Source organism: Anarhichas minor, unplaced genomic scaffold (genome assembly GCF_050575085.1).
Source record: "Anarhichas minor isolate MPS153535 unplaced genomic scaffold, ASM5057508v1 ptg000062l, whole genome shotgun sequence".
Classification (NCBI taxonomy): domain Eukaryota; kingdom Metazoa; phylum Chordata; class Actinopteri; order Perciformes; family Anarhichadidae; genus Anarhichas; species Anarhichas minor.
In genome coordinates this window covers 5,747,109-5,763,656 of record NW_027466508.1, presented here as the reverse complement: position 1 = coordinate 5,763,656, position 16,548 = coordinate 5,747,109, and the positions used below count along the sequence as shown (strand labels likewise).

The 16,548-nt window shown below is 40.5% G+C and overlaps 1 protein-coding gene across 4 annotated transcripts in view; it reads left to right on the top strand.

Annotated features, from left to right (window-relative positions):
* The window catches only part of ntrk3b (neurotrophic tyrosine kinase, receptor, type 3b), a 157,887-nt gene that overhangs the window by 45,036 nt on the left and 96,303 nt on the right, over window positions 1–16,548 (top strand). For all 4 annotated transcript variants that reach the window (XM_076077990.1, XM_076077991.1, XM_076077989.1 and 1 more), the window contains exon 4: window positions 15,737–15,805. In XM_076077990.1, coding sequence (XP_075934105.1) covers window positions 15,737–15,805 — 69 coding nt within the window. The remainder of the gene's footprint in view (window positions 1–15,736; window positions 15,806–16,548) is intronic.

Below are 16,548 nucleotides of genomic sequence, written 5' to 3'. Positions count from 1 at the left end.
GCTTTCCTAATTACGCTTCCTTTTGCTTGTGCTTTCTATTTTTTGTACGTGTCTTTTAATCCTTTTTTCTTTAAGTGATGAGTATCTTTCTCATTCAGACAATTGAAATTGAGTGAACGTCAATTTGGCAATTCAAAGTATTTCCTCAATTTTTGTTTGAAAACTGAATCGTGCCTCGGAAATGAACGTTCTCTGCCACACAAACAGCAATAATTACGGGGATCAATGCACTGGATTACTGTTAAGTCAGTCAAAGGTGAATTTGTCACAAAAATGCTGATTGGCCATTGCTCACCTCAGTTCTTGTACCTCATATCACTTTAAATAAAAATAAAATGGCACATGGCTTCAGTTACCGGAAGCAGTTGCGACCAGTTCGAAGTAACATTAGCATCATCTGTTCATATTATCTGCGTATTAGCCTTTACATCAGCCAGCAGTTGGAGGCACAGGAGTGCAGGAAGAGAGAGATTTACGTAGAAAGGTAGTTTTTTATACAGCTTTTTGATTTATTTTTTCCTACTGAATTTGAGTTGGATCTGTGGTTGTCCATCAGAATGCAGATTATTCTTTAAACCCCAACAATTTGAATCTCTTTTGAACGATACTAATGTGAGTTTGGTTTCATTTCCTTTTCACTGGACAATCTACAGTATATTTACTGGTAATATGAATATGTGGCTGTTTTTGGGGGGGTTTTGCTTCATATTTGCAAACAAACTCAATCAGGACTGAAGTGTGAGAGTCAGTCCATTGCACCGCCTCCCCTTGACAAACTGCTCCGTTTTCGTTCAGCTTTCGATATTCAACCAAGTTTTCCAGGTGCAGATTTAATGCAAACCATTCGGCTCTGGCAGTAATTAAATCTGTTCTGCTAATGATCCAATTAAACCTGAAGAAGTTAAAGAAAGGCTATGGCACTTTAATTAAGTCATGTCAGCGTAGAGTGAAACATTGGCACAGCCTTCCTTGGCTTCACAGCTGGCTTACTGGCTAACTCAGACTAGAGAGAGGATTGCTCTGGCCTTTGGTTTGAATGGTGTTTCTGTGTGAAAGTGCTTCACCACACTTCCTCCTGCACAGCTTGATGCTGCTTTCTGCTCTTTTCACTAATCCAAGAAAAGCCATATATATTTTTTTCCTGTTATGGCTTACACTCCACCCCAATGTAAAAGCAAACAGAAAAAACAATCGTTCACTATAAGACCACCATGGGGGAATACATGCCGTAGGGTGGATATTGTAGATATTGATTGTTCCTTTCCTCCTTATTGGCCTGTTTTCATATATTCCTCAAGAAAGTGAGTCCAGCAGGGAGGAACCACCATTGTGATCTTGCCATGCCTGTTTGAAACTTCTATTGACTGCATTTACTGAAGGCAGCCACTAACTTTGCACACAATTCTGCACAATACATGGCTCTATAATGCACGCGGCATGGCTCTGTGGATGGCAATGTCGGTGTGGCTGACGGTTCGCCCCTTTGGTACAGACCCAGCAGCAAACTAAGTCACTTCGAAATAAAGCCGATGTGTGAGCATGCTGCCATACTAGCCTTAGCATTTAGCTCAAAGCACCCTCTGTGTCTAAGCCTCACAGCGCTGCTAGCTTGGCTTTAGACTAGTGGTCTTGTATTCCAAATATATTCATCATCATTTCATGTTCAAATGTTGACTTATTTTCTGTTTTTACATTAGGTTTCTCCACATGAACCTTTTCCTCTCCCTCTTTCCCTTAGCTTCCTCTTCATTAAAAAAATCACATTAGTATGCTCATAGTAATCAGGTTGCTGCATTTAGTGCCACAGAAACTGAACTGAGACACACAGAATTATCCCTAATAGGATGTTTGGCAGAGTGCTAGCCAATGACCTAGGGGACGCTGGGAGACCGGGCTGTCTGAACTGTCTTCAGTGGGCCTGGATCTGCATGGCCCGCGGCCCCCTGTCTCCAGTGGGGTGATGGGAATTAAGCTCTGGCAGCCCCGGCTGGGTCAAGGTGGCTTCCCGCTGTCTGAGACTCGCTGGGACGCCCGGCTCGATGCCAGCCACGTCACCCCTGCCAGTTTAACAGTACCATCTGCCCCTGCTCCTCCTTCCACTCAGCCAGCCTCGTCAAAACAAGTCAAGATGGCAGCCCCAGGTGGCCGTGTATGACAGCTACGGCAGAGGGGATGCTGGGAGATGCTGAGAGTTGCTGTGCGGTAGTGGCAATCATCCAGGCAAGTCCGGGCTGCTGTTTTACCGTATACACCTCAACACCTTCTCAGCTGCGAGACAGCGATGTAACAAGCTGCTGGCCCCTCGACCATACAGACCCCTGGTTGGGGATTTTCAAGTTTGCTTTGGATCAGCTCAAACGGCCTGGCAGACTGCCTGCACGTTGCAAAACAGGGCCTGCCGCAGTTTGATTTCTAAGCTGCTGTTAATATTCTATATGTTGCTTTCATAGCTGTTAAATTGTCGATTGATTCCTTGTAAGAATATTAAAATCATGCCATGTGCTAAACTTTAAGGAGCACAGCTTGTTTGTCCAATAATAACAAGTTATTAATATATTAAGACTATATAAAGTAAAAAAAAATTAAAAAAAAGTAAATGTAACAATAATCAAAAATAACTTTATTTGGTTATTACTGTTGTCTGATAGTCTGCACAAAAACAGGGCAGGAAGCTGACAGTTGATCAAAACGCTGAACTGCTTCCCCAAATGCTAAATTTCCTCCCAGGTGATGTCATCATCGTCTATTCTTTTCATCTCGCGTCCCTTCGTCTCTCACCCGTCTTTGCCCCCGTCTCTGCCCCCGCCGCGCTCAGGAGGAGTTTAAACCCCCTCGCACCTGAGTCGACATGATTAGCTCCCCCTTCCCAGCTTCTTTAAACCATCACACATTACTGAGACGCTGAGGAGACGCCACTTGGCCAGAGCCACCCCGATGTGTGATGCATGGCAAGGCGATGGTGTTATTGTTGCAGGAGTGCAGCGTGATGAAAGGATAAATGGATCCTCCAGGCTAATGGAGCGAGGCGGCCCAACCTGCAGCCCACTGAGTGGAGCCAGCTGTACCCGAGCTGGGAGGAACCTCTCCGGCTGGGTGGCGGAGCCGTTTTTCATGTTCTGAATGTCTCCGTGCTCATTTCTGCTGGCGGGAGTGGGAATGATTTGGATGTCACCTGCTAGGGTTATGTTTCTGAAACACGGGGTCCGTCCACCTGAATTTATCATTGTCATTCAACTCACGGGCCTCAGAGAAGCTGCCAGCTGTGCAGATGTTAGACATGACAACTCTGGTTGAGCTGACAAACAGCTGCTGCTCACTAAATCTCTGCTTCTATTTACTGACCGTTTAGAAGGAGAACCTTTGTTTTTGGAGAATACATTGACTCAGTGCAGCGAGGAGGCATTTGATGTCAGCGTTAACTGCCATCTTTAATAATCCCTATTATTGCTTTCGCTCTATGCTACTAAAGTCCTCTAAACGCCTCTTATTTAGTATATTTATTTTGGCGTCTTTTGGCAGGATCTGTCTGTAGGACTAGAGTAAATTATTTCCACCTCTTTAATCTGCTATTATTATGCTTTTGAGCAATTCTCAGCATTGTTGTGGGAGTTGGTCAAGTAATTACTTCCAATTGACTGCCTCTGGAATATTTATTCATTTTGATGCAGTTCCTTGGTGAATTTTACAAAATGCCTCTTGTTGGATTAATATGATTATTTCTGTAATATAGAATTCCAGAAGTGCTGCCTAGCTTGAAATAATTTATAGTGGCTCATTTTCAGAGTAACCCCTTATTGAGTTTTGTAATATTGTTCTATGGTAACTATTGGGACTACTGTCTGTCACTACTGCCTATTGCAGTCTGTCAAGATGGATTTGATCAATACGAATGCAGATACTACACTGAGAGGGAGAAAATGCAGTAAACAAAATGTGTTCTTTCATCTTGTCCATATTAATTTCTGATTTGAATACGTTTTTAAAAGAAATTACTATTACGACGACTATTAATATTGAATTGCATACAATATGTGCATTTACAATTTAATGCATTTAAGTGTGTGTTTTAAAGGTGCTTGAGCTTACAAATCACATAAATCCTTCTAAGGTGAAAATAAATGTGGTAGACAATAAGAAGCTAGCCACCGTTTAGCAGGAGTTAGCTACATTGTTTTCGTCTTCATGATAGGATTTAGCTGCTGCCGCCTTTAACTATGTGGAATAATTTACTGAATTATAGAGAGAATGTTCAGTTGGGGATAACAGTTAGGGAAAAAGAAATCAACAAATCAGTAAATTGACTTTTAGTTTTAGCTACGGCTATCTGTGGCTATCTCACCAGCTAGCTTATACTTAATATAGCTCTGCTGCGTTAGCTTTCTATGTGACTTCCCCTGTGACAGTGAGAATAGTAACTGCAATGGCAATAATTGATTATTAAAAGAATTATTCATTTTTATACCTAATCAATGCAGTAGGCTAACAGAGCAATCACTACAGTTTAGCTCCATTTACATTTCTATGCCATAATACATTTGTATTTAGTAAAAACCAATGTAAAAAGTCAGAATCAGGTTTTTGATTTTGACAAAACTGTTTGCCTTTTATGACAAAAATAGTCATTTATTTTATGTATAGATGACTTTTATCATGTATAACTTAAGCTCCTTGTCGTGACCCCCCTCACCTGCCACACCACCTATACATATCCATGTTAGGGTGTCTGCAGTTGTTGTCAAGGGTGTCTGTGGCAGGCTATCACTTTTACGATAACAACACATTATCTGAAGATGCTTAGACAGTAAATCTTCATTCCCCATACCCTTACCTACATTTCCATAAATTTGCATCTTTGTGTGAGTAAGTGAAGCATAGGAAAATAGAGTGTCCTTGAGGCCAGTGTTTTTGTGCTGTCAAGGAGAAACTGCTCTTCAGATTCAATTCTTTTTCCTCTTTTCTTTTAATGAATCAGGAAGCAGTGGAGACAGTCCCCATTTCATGCATCAGATTGTAAAAATACTCGAAGACGCTAAAGCGTACACAGTTGACACCCCGGGCCACTGGCTGTCTTGCTCTTACATGTTGCTGTATTTAACAAGCTGTTTGGACATCATATAGGAAGAGGTGCACTGAGCGGATGCTTTCCCAAGTCTCATATAAGCTTTTTGGCATCACCATAGGAACAACCTATTATAGAAGACACAGGAGTCTGGCATAAAACCAGCTAGATTTGAAGAAACGTGGAGTGTACTAAATGACATAACCCTTTATGTATTGAGGGGATCTTATTTATATTATATACGTCTTTTTCTCTCAAACAGTAATCCGTGTTTTGTCTCCTAGAAATGCTTCAACAAATGTAATTAAAAACAATTCAGTTCTGCCTGCAGTTGGTCTCCTGGTTTCCAGAGTAACCAATACGCACACATTATCTTGAGATGCACGATGAGAGGCTAAGCTGCACCACGACCACAGAGGGAGGGCTTCCTTTGAAATGAATGAAAGATTCTCCATTACTACAAAGTGCTGGCAGCATGCTAGGTTGGCAATGTCTCACACTGACGTGGCATTGGCATTGCATTCCTGATGGAACCAACCAAGCACAAGTGTCAATAGTTGATGTGTGCATTCATCTTCCTACACTGCATTAAAATAACTAGAGATGAAGTTGCTGTTAGTGTATTGATGATGTGCACAAAATCATAAAATGAACAGTGATGCTTGCAGGCTTTGATGTCCAATTCGCAAAATATGGTAGATTTTTCTTTAACAAGTGGATCATTTGTAACCTAACGCTGTATATTGGTGTCGGGGTGTAATATGTGACGATGTGGAACATGTCCGCTGCTTTAGAGTGATGGAAAGTAACTTATATTTACTGCAGTATTTTACTATACAGGAGTAAATTCATACCTCTTTCAGCTGGGAATATTGTACATTCTATTCCACTCCAGTTGTTTGACAGCTATAGTTATAGTTACTGGTTATTTTACAGACAAAGCAATCCATTTTTGCAGATTACATGTTAACTAAAGCACAGCAGTTAAATGTCACTTGAAATGATTGCACTTAAGAGTGACATATTATAACAGTTGGGGCCATTTTTATGTATTATGTATAGTGATTTTCCACACACACACACACACACCCCAATTTGTGATGAGTGGCATTTATATTATAGTATATATAATATGAAAAAGTAACATATTTGGTCTGCTGGTTCACCACTTTGGTCCAGACTGAAAACAACTCTTCGATGAATTGCCATGACATTTCACACAGACATTCATGTTCCCCTCAGGATGAATTGGAATCACTTTGGTGATCCCTTCCCTTTCCAATCTAGCACCATTTGTCCAGTCATTTTGTTTTACGACCAAACACCAGCAAGGCTGCCGACATACTCATCAGCCTTCAGCTGTATTTTGTGTTTAGTGCTAATTACCAAATATGGGCATGCTAACATGCTAAACTAAGATGGTTGCATTAGTAAATATTAAAGGGCTTGACATCAGCATGTTAGCACTGTCACTGTGAGCATGTTAGTATGCTGACATTAGCATTCAGCTCAAAGCATTTCTGTGCATTCGGCTTACAAAGCAGCTAACCAATTTGTGTTACCTGTGACATTGTTATTTTACAGTGTGATGTTTCTACTTTTGCTTTAATACTTTTTCCAACAATACATGCAAAAATTTGATTACAAACTATGTGTTTAAATGTTCTACAGCTACAGACACTCTAAATTCACTTAAAGACCCTCTCCCAATAACCCCTAAGGGCAAAGGTGAACAAAATTAGATTTTTCCAAACCAATCCTCTTGGAAGTTTGGAGTTCAGCAAGTCTGCATTAAAAACTGAGGTTTTCTCCAATAGTTCACCCTGCAGCTTCTGACAGCTGCACAGGATTCCCCGGGTCCACATCTAGGTGATAAGAGCTTTGATTGCGGAAGCCTTCAGTGCTCTTAAGAGTTATGTCCATTGTCCAGCAGCTCCCATGGCAGTTGTCTCTGTTATTGGGGAGAAACAATCATTGTGGCAAAGACAGAAACAGGGGCCAAGCCTGAGGCTCTGTGGAAATGCTTTAATTAACTGAGACAATGCTTCATCCAGTCCTCTGGACTGTGGAATTACAAATGGGCACATGCAGAAGCCCATGTGTTGCACTCTGTTCTGACTGCCCGCTCCAGGCAGCAGTAGATTTGGATTGAGGTCCAAATGGTAGAAATGCCTCGGTCACTTTTCTGAAACCTCTGGATTATGTCTAAAATGCACTCACTCACTTACTCCCATATTTAAGGAGTCCTGCTATGGGCAAAAGACACACGGTCATCTTCAATGTCTTACCCTTGACTACATGGATGGAAATTAATGGAGGCCAATGTTGTTTGAACCCAATAACAGAAATGACCTGGTCCTGAGGTGCATTATTACCTCTGCCCAAACAAATGAGGCGAATACTCTTCCATTACGCTGTTATTTTGTTTTTGCTATTTAGCAAACAAATACCACGATGGAATGTATTTATCGTAATCATGCTGTGTTGACTTGCTTGCTTGCTGGAAAAGCACTCTGAGAAACAAGGTCTTGTAGAAAGGGCTGAACATGTTTCTTGCAGTCATCTAGAAAAATACTCCCAGGTGTCTTTATTGGTGTTTTAATCAACTCTAACATTTTATCGATTTCAGCGAGAGGCATTTCATAAAGCAGCAGGCCAGAACAGGTTGGCAGTGTGTACCCTCAGCTGAACAAGCAGCGAACTTCTCTCCATGGGTCCACTGTGAGGAAAACTCCACTGCATATTTCAGTGCATATTTCATCTGCATGATTAACAAACGCAATCGGAATTACAACAAAAAGATTCAAGTATACCTTTGGCATTGCTGTCAGCCCAGTGGCAGTTCAGTCTCTGCTTGTCTCATTAGATTGAAGACATTTTTCATTAAATTGCTCAGTCGATTTTAACATCTCCATCCCTATCTGGGAGGAACAAAATAATTAGAGTCGTGGCTTAAAGGCTTCGTTCTCTTGTGTCTTGGAACCACGACTCGCATCTCTCCCTCACAATCAGCCGGATGACTGTGTACAATATTGTCTTTCATTAATTGCACTGACAAACTGAAACCTCGGATGATATTGCAGGGATGTATTCCAATTACTGTGCTAACCTGACTCAGTGACTCAGTGATTCTGGACATAAGGTGCCTTTCCGGTTGGCTCGTAACCCTTTTTCGCTTTATCCCCTTTTTTCATTCATCAAACCACCCTTTGCTATCAACTCAGAAACAGCACAAAAATGCTGTTTAGAGATTCGAGTCAGCCAATCAATTCCACTACCGTGAGACTAATTTGTTGGTGTTATCATACTGAAAGCAGGATTCATAAAACGATACTGAAAAGGCAGAAATAGGCCCTTATTAAAAGTAATCATTCCACGTCACTCGAAGCTGTTGCTGGAATGAAAGTAACAGATATTATGGGCTGTTATTAATGTCATGAGTCACCATGAGGCATTTTGTTAACAGGAGTTATTGGGCTGAAGACAAAGTCATCTATTCTCAAACAGTGATTGATTCGGGGAGCATGCCCTTTGTGATCCCGGACTTTTCTGCTATCACCATCATTTGGTCAAAATTGTGCTTTGTCCAATACTTTGGTTAATGACAAGATATCGACAAGCTAATCCATCGGCAGAATCATCAGTTTCAGCTGTACGTTTTAATGCGAATTAGGAAATGTTAGCATGCTAAACTAAGATGACTCACTCCCAACTTTCAAATGCCGCTGCTTGGTTATTGGCACCTGTCGTCTGATACTTGGACACTAGGCACCCTTTGGCGCCTGTATGAGATGCACCGGGCTGTCAACTAAATCCAATGTTAACTCATCCACGTCTTCATTAGACTCTCAGAGCAAATGAGAAAGTTCAAGTGGGGTGCATGGGAGTGGAAGTTGGATGAGTCAAATGAACACAGGACTTTCACCAAGGACACTGCTGTCCATGTCCCGTGTGATACCAAGTCAACGTGGACCTTATTCACCGTAGTTTTGTAAGGTAATTTCTGTACTTTGCTAGTTCCGTAAAAAAGGTAATTATTTTACATAGGAAACTTATTTATTTATAGCCAAACCCCAACGCTTTTCTAAGCCAAACCAAGTGGTTTTGTTGCGTAAGAAACCTAAAAATGGAGACTGTATGAATGCAACAAGTGGAAACTGTATACTTTCCTGTAAACACGGAAGCTTTTTTGAAAAGACACTATGCATGTAATAAGCTAAAACTGACATGCTGTGTGAGTCCAACTGACAGAGCTGCAGTATTTGACGAGTTGGGAGTGAGTACGTGTTGTTCAGACAGACCACAGGGTGAATTGTAGAGGCGTCACAATTGGATACAAAGTCAATGGAAGACACAAGAAGAGGATTTACCTGGTGGGGGGGGCGACTTTAAATGAGGTGAGAAATCCTTCACTAGAGTTGAAAACGTATTGACGTGAAACCATAATACAGACTGCTATGCCGTTTATCCTCCAAAGCTGCCGTCGTACGTTTGACAAACAGTTGGACTCATTAAAACAGCTGAGGGTTATGTACCTTGCTCAAGGGCGCTTTGATAGAAGTCCCAGTTTCATGTTATTTAACCCAGCTCGGATGCGGAGGGGGAATAAACAGGTTTAACGGCAGATGAGAGGAATTCTGCTGCGAGATTAGCGCGACACATGCACACATATACCACAACCAGAGGATCTTTCTGAGATTAAAGAATCGACTATTTTTATCCCTCTTCCCCGGAGCCATTCGTACCTATGCTTGATGCAGATTTGGGGCGAATAATATTCCCGATTATAATGAAGCGGTGGCTGTTTGAAGTTTCTCCTTGGCTGTTTCAACGAAATGAATTCCATATGCTACCTCAGACACAATTTATGGATCTCACTCTCCCTCGCAATTTTATATTTTCAGTGATTGAACTGCCTAAGGAGGGGGATTTTAAGCACATTCCCTCTTATTTCTCTATAAATAATGCTATGCAAGTGCTGTCTCGGTGAAGCACATCCATCAGGAAGATACATGAGTGAGATGTACTTATTCTTTTTTATAAATGATTAACAGTTTGTGGACCAATGTGAGCTGTCTTAATACGACAGGTTTGAAATAGAAAATAAAAATATGAACAGAGGATGTTGCTGATAGAACAGAATCAAATAAATACACTTTATTGTTCAACCAAGGAAGGAAAATGATGTTATGTTATTGTGTCGATACATATCATTGATACATTCCTTTCTACTTTCCATTTGGACACAATATCTTATAGATTTTTACATTTCACTTACAGATATTACTGTACATACGTACATGAAGAAACAAACAAAAGCAAAAATGCAAAACACACAAATATAACCAAATAAACAAAGAACAAAGGTTTCATTTGATGTTCATTATATAAGTAGGCCTACTACTAATTATCTTTGGTCTCACCCAGGTAATAATTCCCAAATGTATGAGTTTCACCAGAGGGGAAACAGACCTATGGAGGACAACCAGTAACTTAAGATTTACCAGCAATGGCAGGTTATTGTTTTCTACCTGTGCATAGCTCCCAAAACACCACTGCCGGATGACAGAACATGTACTGAATGTGTAACTAGGGAGGGGTATGAGTAAAGACGAACTTCATGTGCTGTGTGGAAATGATTCTGTTGTTAATTATGTTCCACATTTTGACATTAATAAATCATTACCTCATTGATTTTTCAGACGTTTAGGTAATGACTGTAAACAAATGAGGCAGTCGCTGAGTCGCCTGTCAGCTTCTGCTCCGCATTTTTAAATGAAGTGTCTCCAGTTTAGATTGTGCCAAAATCATCTGGAAATGTTCTTTCTAACCTTAAAAGGAGATTGTTTTTTTAGCACAAATCAGAACAAGGATGGTGTCATTGCATGATTACAATGCAGGTAGGCGTTTGATGCAATATAGTAACCAGAAATCAAATTTAGTGTCCTGTCTGTTTACAGCTTTTCTTCATTTTTATACAAAATATCTATAACACCAATTTATTTCTAACCTTAGCCGTACCTTTTACCACGTTTCAGTGAGAGGCACATTTTGCAGCGGTTATACAAATATCTACAATTAGATTGGGTTGAAAAGACTCCGCTTTTTGAAGGACTTCTCAAAGAATCTGAGCAGCAACAGGGAGACACATTTTACATCAGTTCTTAATAACACTCAACAATACTAAAAGCATCAACACATAAGGTGGAGGTTGGGGTGGAGGAAGCCAAGAAATAAAATCTTGCCTGTAATACTGGAGAGAAAAAAAAACATCCAGGAAGTGGGAGCTGTCAAGTTTTATTTATATTTTTTTAAAGATTAAATGGGGTATATTTTAGGACTCACATGATATGTATATATTTTTTTTGCTCAGTCGTCTACATTTAAATGTGAATTGAATTCTAGTGAGATGTCAGCCCCCAGATATCATCTAACCAAGGAAGCTAAGATATTTCCCATGAGCCTTTTCAGCCTTTGACAGAGGCATTGCAGGTATGGCCGAACATGCATATCAACATACAGATACTCAATCTCTATGTGCATTCAGGCAGGATACATGCGGAGGATGGTGCATCGGACCGGCGGACCATGAGATACATGGTTGCAGTGGGTGGGATGAAAAGCATGAAATAAGTTCTGGGTGTTACCAGCTGGGGTGGTGCATGAGCAGATCTTATCAGCAGCTTACACTTGTATTTTTCACTGTGGATATTTTGTATATGTGACCTTTCCAGCTCTAGAACAGTCTCAGGGGTTGCAGTAAGTTCATCCTCTGGAAATGCAAATGTGAATACCTTTGGTGATGAGCGGTAGAGGCTTTGATGCGTTATGCGCCGGATCAACATATTAAATACATAATAACACGTGGCGTCTTTGAGATGGGATGAAGACATTTAATCTCCTCGGTTTCCAGACAAAGGAGGATCTTTTCTGGCCGGTTCGGGTGAACAGAAGCCTGAATGTGAACTCGGCTGCAGGCTGAATAACTGTTGTGTTGCGTCAGTCGATGGTAGAGAGAAGCAGAGCGAATGTGTATATTCATTAAACAGGTTTGAATGCGTTTTATGTAATACCGTACTTACCCCTTTATGACAGTATTCTCTGAATTGTACACGCCAGTTGCCTGTTTGCAACAAGAGATGGCCTAGATCAAAGCACTTTAACCTTTTATATTATTAATACAACATTATTTAACAAACTGCACATGGTTGCCGCGTTAGAGAAAGCTCCCTTCTCTAAAATGTCAGCTTTTCAAAAGTGGAGAAAAACAACTTTCTTTTAAGATTGACACTCGTGATATTTTAAAGTTCTACTTCATTTTTTAAAAAGGTTTGTTTTTGCAGCTTACAGTCGTCAGCATTACTCGTAACACGAAGGCCTCGGAGACATTTCAGGAATTAGAAAAAATGCTGTAAAAAAAGAGAAACGGAAGCAATTAGTTTATGGCACTGCAGCAAATATTAGTTGCCTCTCCTCAGCTTGACAGATGACGACTACATTTCACGACGTCCACGCTGCTGATCCGTTGCGACACCTCGCTCAGTGGCTGTCTGGTTCTCCTCTGCGTGGTCCTGAATGTCAATCTGCAGAGCTCCCCCACACTCAGACAGTAGCCACCAGTGATGCTGCACTAATTAGCCAACCCTCTCGAGTAGCCGAGCCCTCCCAATGGCATTTGTGCCAAACAGAATTATTAAAGAGGGAGGGAGGAGGAGTCGCACCTCCTCTGCAGAGGAGCAAACACCCGGGTTTCAGCTTAGCATTCACTTCGTCGCCCTCCGGCTGGGGAGCTGACGCCGCCATCAATATTAACACCCAGATACATCCGTCGCCGTAGCGCATAGTTTCCACCCCAACCTAATGAAAATTTCATGTGAATCACATAATTTCTTATTCAAATGAGCACTGTCTGGAGATGATCGGTGGTGGCTCAGTGACTGAACAGCAACTGTGTCTGTTTTACGGTCTAGTAAAAGCGGTGTAGGTCTATGTGTATATATTTGTTGGTGAGTGTATGTCCTTCCAGGCCTGGAAACACAGCTGCCTGGCTTCTAATTCATTTTCTCCTCTGCTAATTTTTAAATTTAATAATCAATGCCCCATCCTCACCTCCTGTCTTTTGGCATTCCGTCGGGCTTTGATGCCTTATTTGCTGATTTGTTTATATATTTATTAATTCATTTACCCCTCCCGATCCAATTTTAGCTGACATTTCTTGTCGAGATGTGAAGGATGACCTTTGAAAACGGAACACTTCCTGCCGGAGACGTGAAGGAGGTCTCTCGCTCTCACTTATCTGTATGCAACAATAAAAGGTGTAAAAAAAAAACATTTGCATTTGTCACTTAAGGCTCATGTGTATTAAAAAGTTTATTGCTGTCTTAAGTAGATTTGTTTGCTTTTACAAGTAGTAAAACGTGATTTTTATTTGCAGCACCCTTACATAACTTACCCTAAGCATAACTGATATTCCAGTGTCTCTACGAGCATTTCATAAGAAGGTAGCATAACTAAATAACATCTGAAGTCATTTTTTGGAAAGAAGTTTATTAGATTTTTTTGCAGATTCTGTCCAATGAAAGTGGCATCAATCTTAACATCTGACTCTCAGCAAGAAAGCGTATAACCTTATTTCCCAAAACGTCAAACTATTGCCTTCAATGTATCCGGGAGAGTGACATCATTAACAGAAATACAAAATAATTTAGTAATCTACATAAAAACCTAAATGTAAACACATGCTGCTTTTGCTTTTTGATGATTGTAATAGTGAATAAAGACCTAACCACCTCTACAGGAACATGTGGTCTGTGCGCTTTAGCTTCTATCTTTATCTTATCTTATCTTCTATTTTTAATTTACTCTAATATTAACTTAGAGCTCTGGGGTCTAATCTATGTATATTTGGAGATCTTTTTTAAGGTCTGTCATTTGACGTGTGTCTATTTGGAGATCTGTAGTCTAAATGTCTGTCTATTTCGGGGGGGGGGGGGGGGATTTGACGAAAGGGCAGAGCGGCCCTGCTCTACATCACCTAATGAGCTGCTGTTGGCTTGCCCACCTTTTCTCTCTCTCTCTCTCTCTTTGTAATGTATTCTTTCTGTGTATAATACTGTCCCTTTGGGACTGCAAGTTTTCTTTGGGAGGTAAATTTCCATGCATCATCTTCACATACTCACACACACATCCCCTGTATTCAGAGCAGCAATGCAGTTGCACAAGTATTTCAAGGTGACAATATTATTTAACCAGCGTGTGAGTGACTTTGTGCAAACATACCTGTGTGGGTTTTACCTGTGTGTGTGTGTGTGTGTGTGTGTGTGTGTGTGTGTGTGTTTTGCATGTCTATTTGTGTATGTGCATGTGTGATATCACAGGAAATGAAAAAGACCTGCAACATCCTCAGCTGCCTGTTGCCATGGCGACGCTCCTGGTTACAGGAGTGTCTAATTTGTCTTCCATACAAATTATCCTGCCATAGAGTATGCACTTAAATGGAAATTCTTTAAATACTATAAATATGAACTGCTGTTGGCTTCTATACTGCTATTTATTTATCCATATTGGCATTTTGATCATTTCAAATTCATGTCATATTGTTACATTTATTTGAACATTATTTTTACGTGTATTTTGTCTGCCTTAGTAAGTTACCTCTACACCACCCTTAACATTCAATTTTTTTTAATACAATCATAGCATGTTACAGTTGGAACATCTGAGTAATCCGTTATGTTTAATACGCCCATTTGCTGTATTCTGAAATGTGTACTGTTTACCATCTATTGGTCGTTGAGATGTCTCTTATCTCGCACTATATGCCATTTCCTGCGTGTGTCGCTTCAGTTAGAGGCTGAGTGGATCACTCCTTGTTCCCTTATAGGCACTGTGAGCTGTGATATTGGGTGTTGTAAATGGTACAGCAATGTGAGTCATCAACCGAGCGTTCAGTCAAAACCCTGCACATGTACGTCAGAGAAAACTAATGATCAGATAGAGCGATACTCTTGGACTGATAACAGGATTTGATAGTGCGCTGCTGTGTAAATGCTCTCATATCTCTTATGAAGAGTGTTATCTAAACTTTCCTTCATATTTAAACTGGTTCTGGTCGGATCACTCGTAAGTCTCTGGCTATTTGTTATCGAATTTAGTGGCTTCCTGAGCCGCAGGAGGTTCCTTAAGTCAATTTAATTATTTGACTAGAAAGCAGTCAACTTTCTTTTATTGAGTTGCCAGAGCCCTGAAGCTCCACACAACCAGGCCTGTTTCCCTTTTCTTGTCAATAGCACTTTGCTTTTATTTTAGCCATCAATGCAGGCCTGTTTATCCACTTCCCCACTTGTCTTGTTTTACTTTAATTTATTCTATTTTAGTTTAGCTGAATTATTTGATTTCACAGAAATTGAGTTTATTCAACTTGCAGATACGCACGACAGCACTGTGGATATACATTAAGTGCAGGATTATATCAACCGAGACAGAAAAATACATTTAACTAAAATGTTCAAACTGACCCAGGGTAAGATTTGCTATTCGGGTTTTCACATCAAAACAAGAATAGAAGGGAGGATGTGAGATGAAAGGGAGCAGATGTGACATCAAGCAGGAGACATGAAATACTGCATATATAAAAACCAACCCATTTAACCCTCGCTTTGTTTTTTTCCTCTGCAGAAACTTGTCGAGGAATCCTCTCGCCACGCTGTCGTGGCAGCTCTTCCAGCACCTCCAACTCTCCGAGCTGTAAGTCCTCGTCTGATCTCTCTCTCTCTCTCTTGTTGGCTTTTGTTTGTGTTTTATTAGAGTGATTCATCATCGCTCCCTGCACACTATCTGCCGCCATACAAATTTTCCTCACCGCATGCCATTATAATTCCTGTCTTGGTTCTACAAAACCCTCTAATCTGTCTGAGCACGTGTAAATGACAGAACCTATAGGCGGCATAGTCGCACTGTGATCGCAAAAGTCATTTGTTGACTTAATTAAGGCGCATAAAGGAAATGTAATGGTCTGGTATAGGATGAGGGAGCCCAACCCCGTTTTCTTGTATGTTATAAATATTTTAGTGATCGTTGTGTTCAAGAAATGAGTTTGCTCTTCCACCACCAGGGAGAATATGGCAGCGACCGATCTGCTTTGTAATTTACACATTAAGAATAACTCTGTTACACTGTTGTTTGTTTAGTTAAATCTTTTAATATTATTATATTTCATTGTATATACTGTGCATTTTTTATATTTAATATTTTTACTCTATTTCTATTGTATATATTGTGCATTTCCATTTTTATATTTTCATTTTTATATTTCATATTTTTTACTCTGTTATTTTTATTGCTTTACCTGTACCATAAATGCTGCTGTAGCGAAAAAATGTCCCCTTGCTGGATTAATAAAGTAACTATCTATCTATTAGATGTTACGCCCGTCGGCACTGTCCGTCATGTGACTGTGCTCTGAACACGCGCTCCCCCGTGCCACCTGG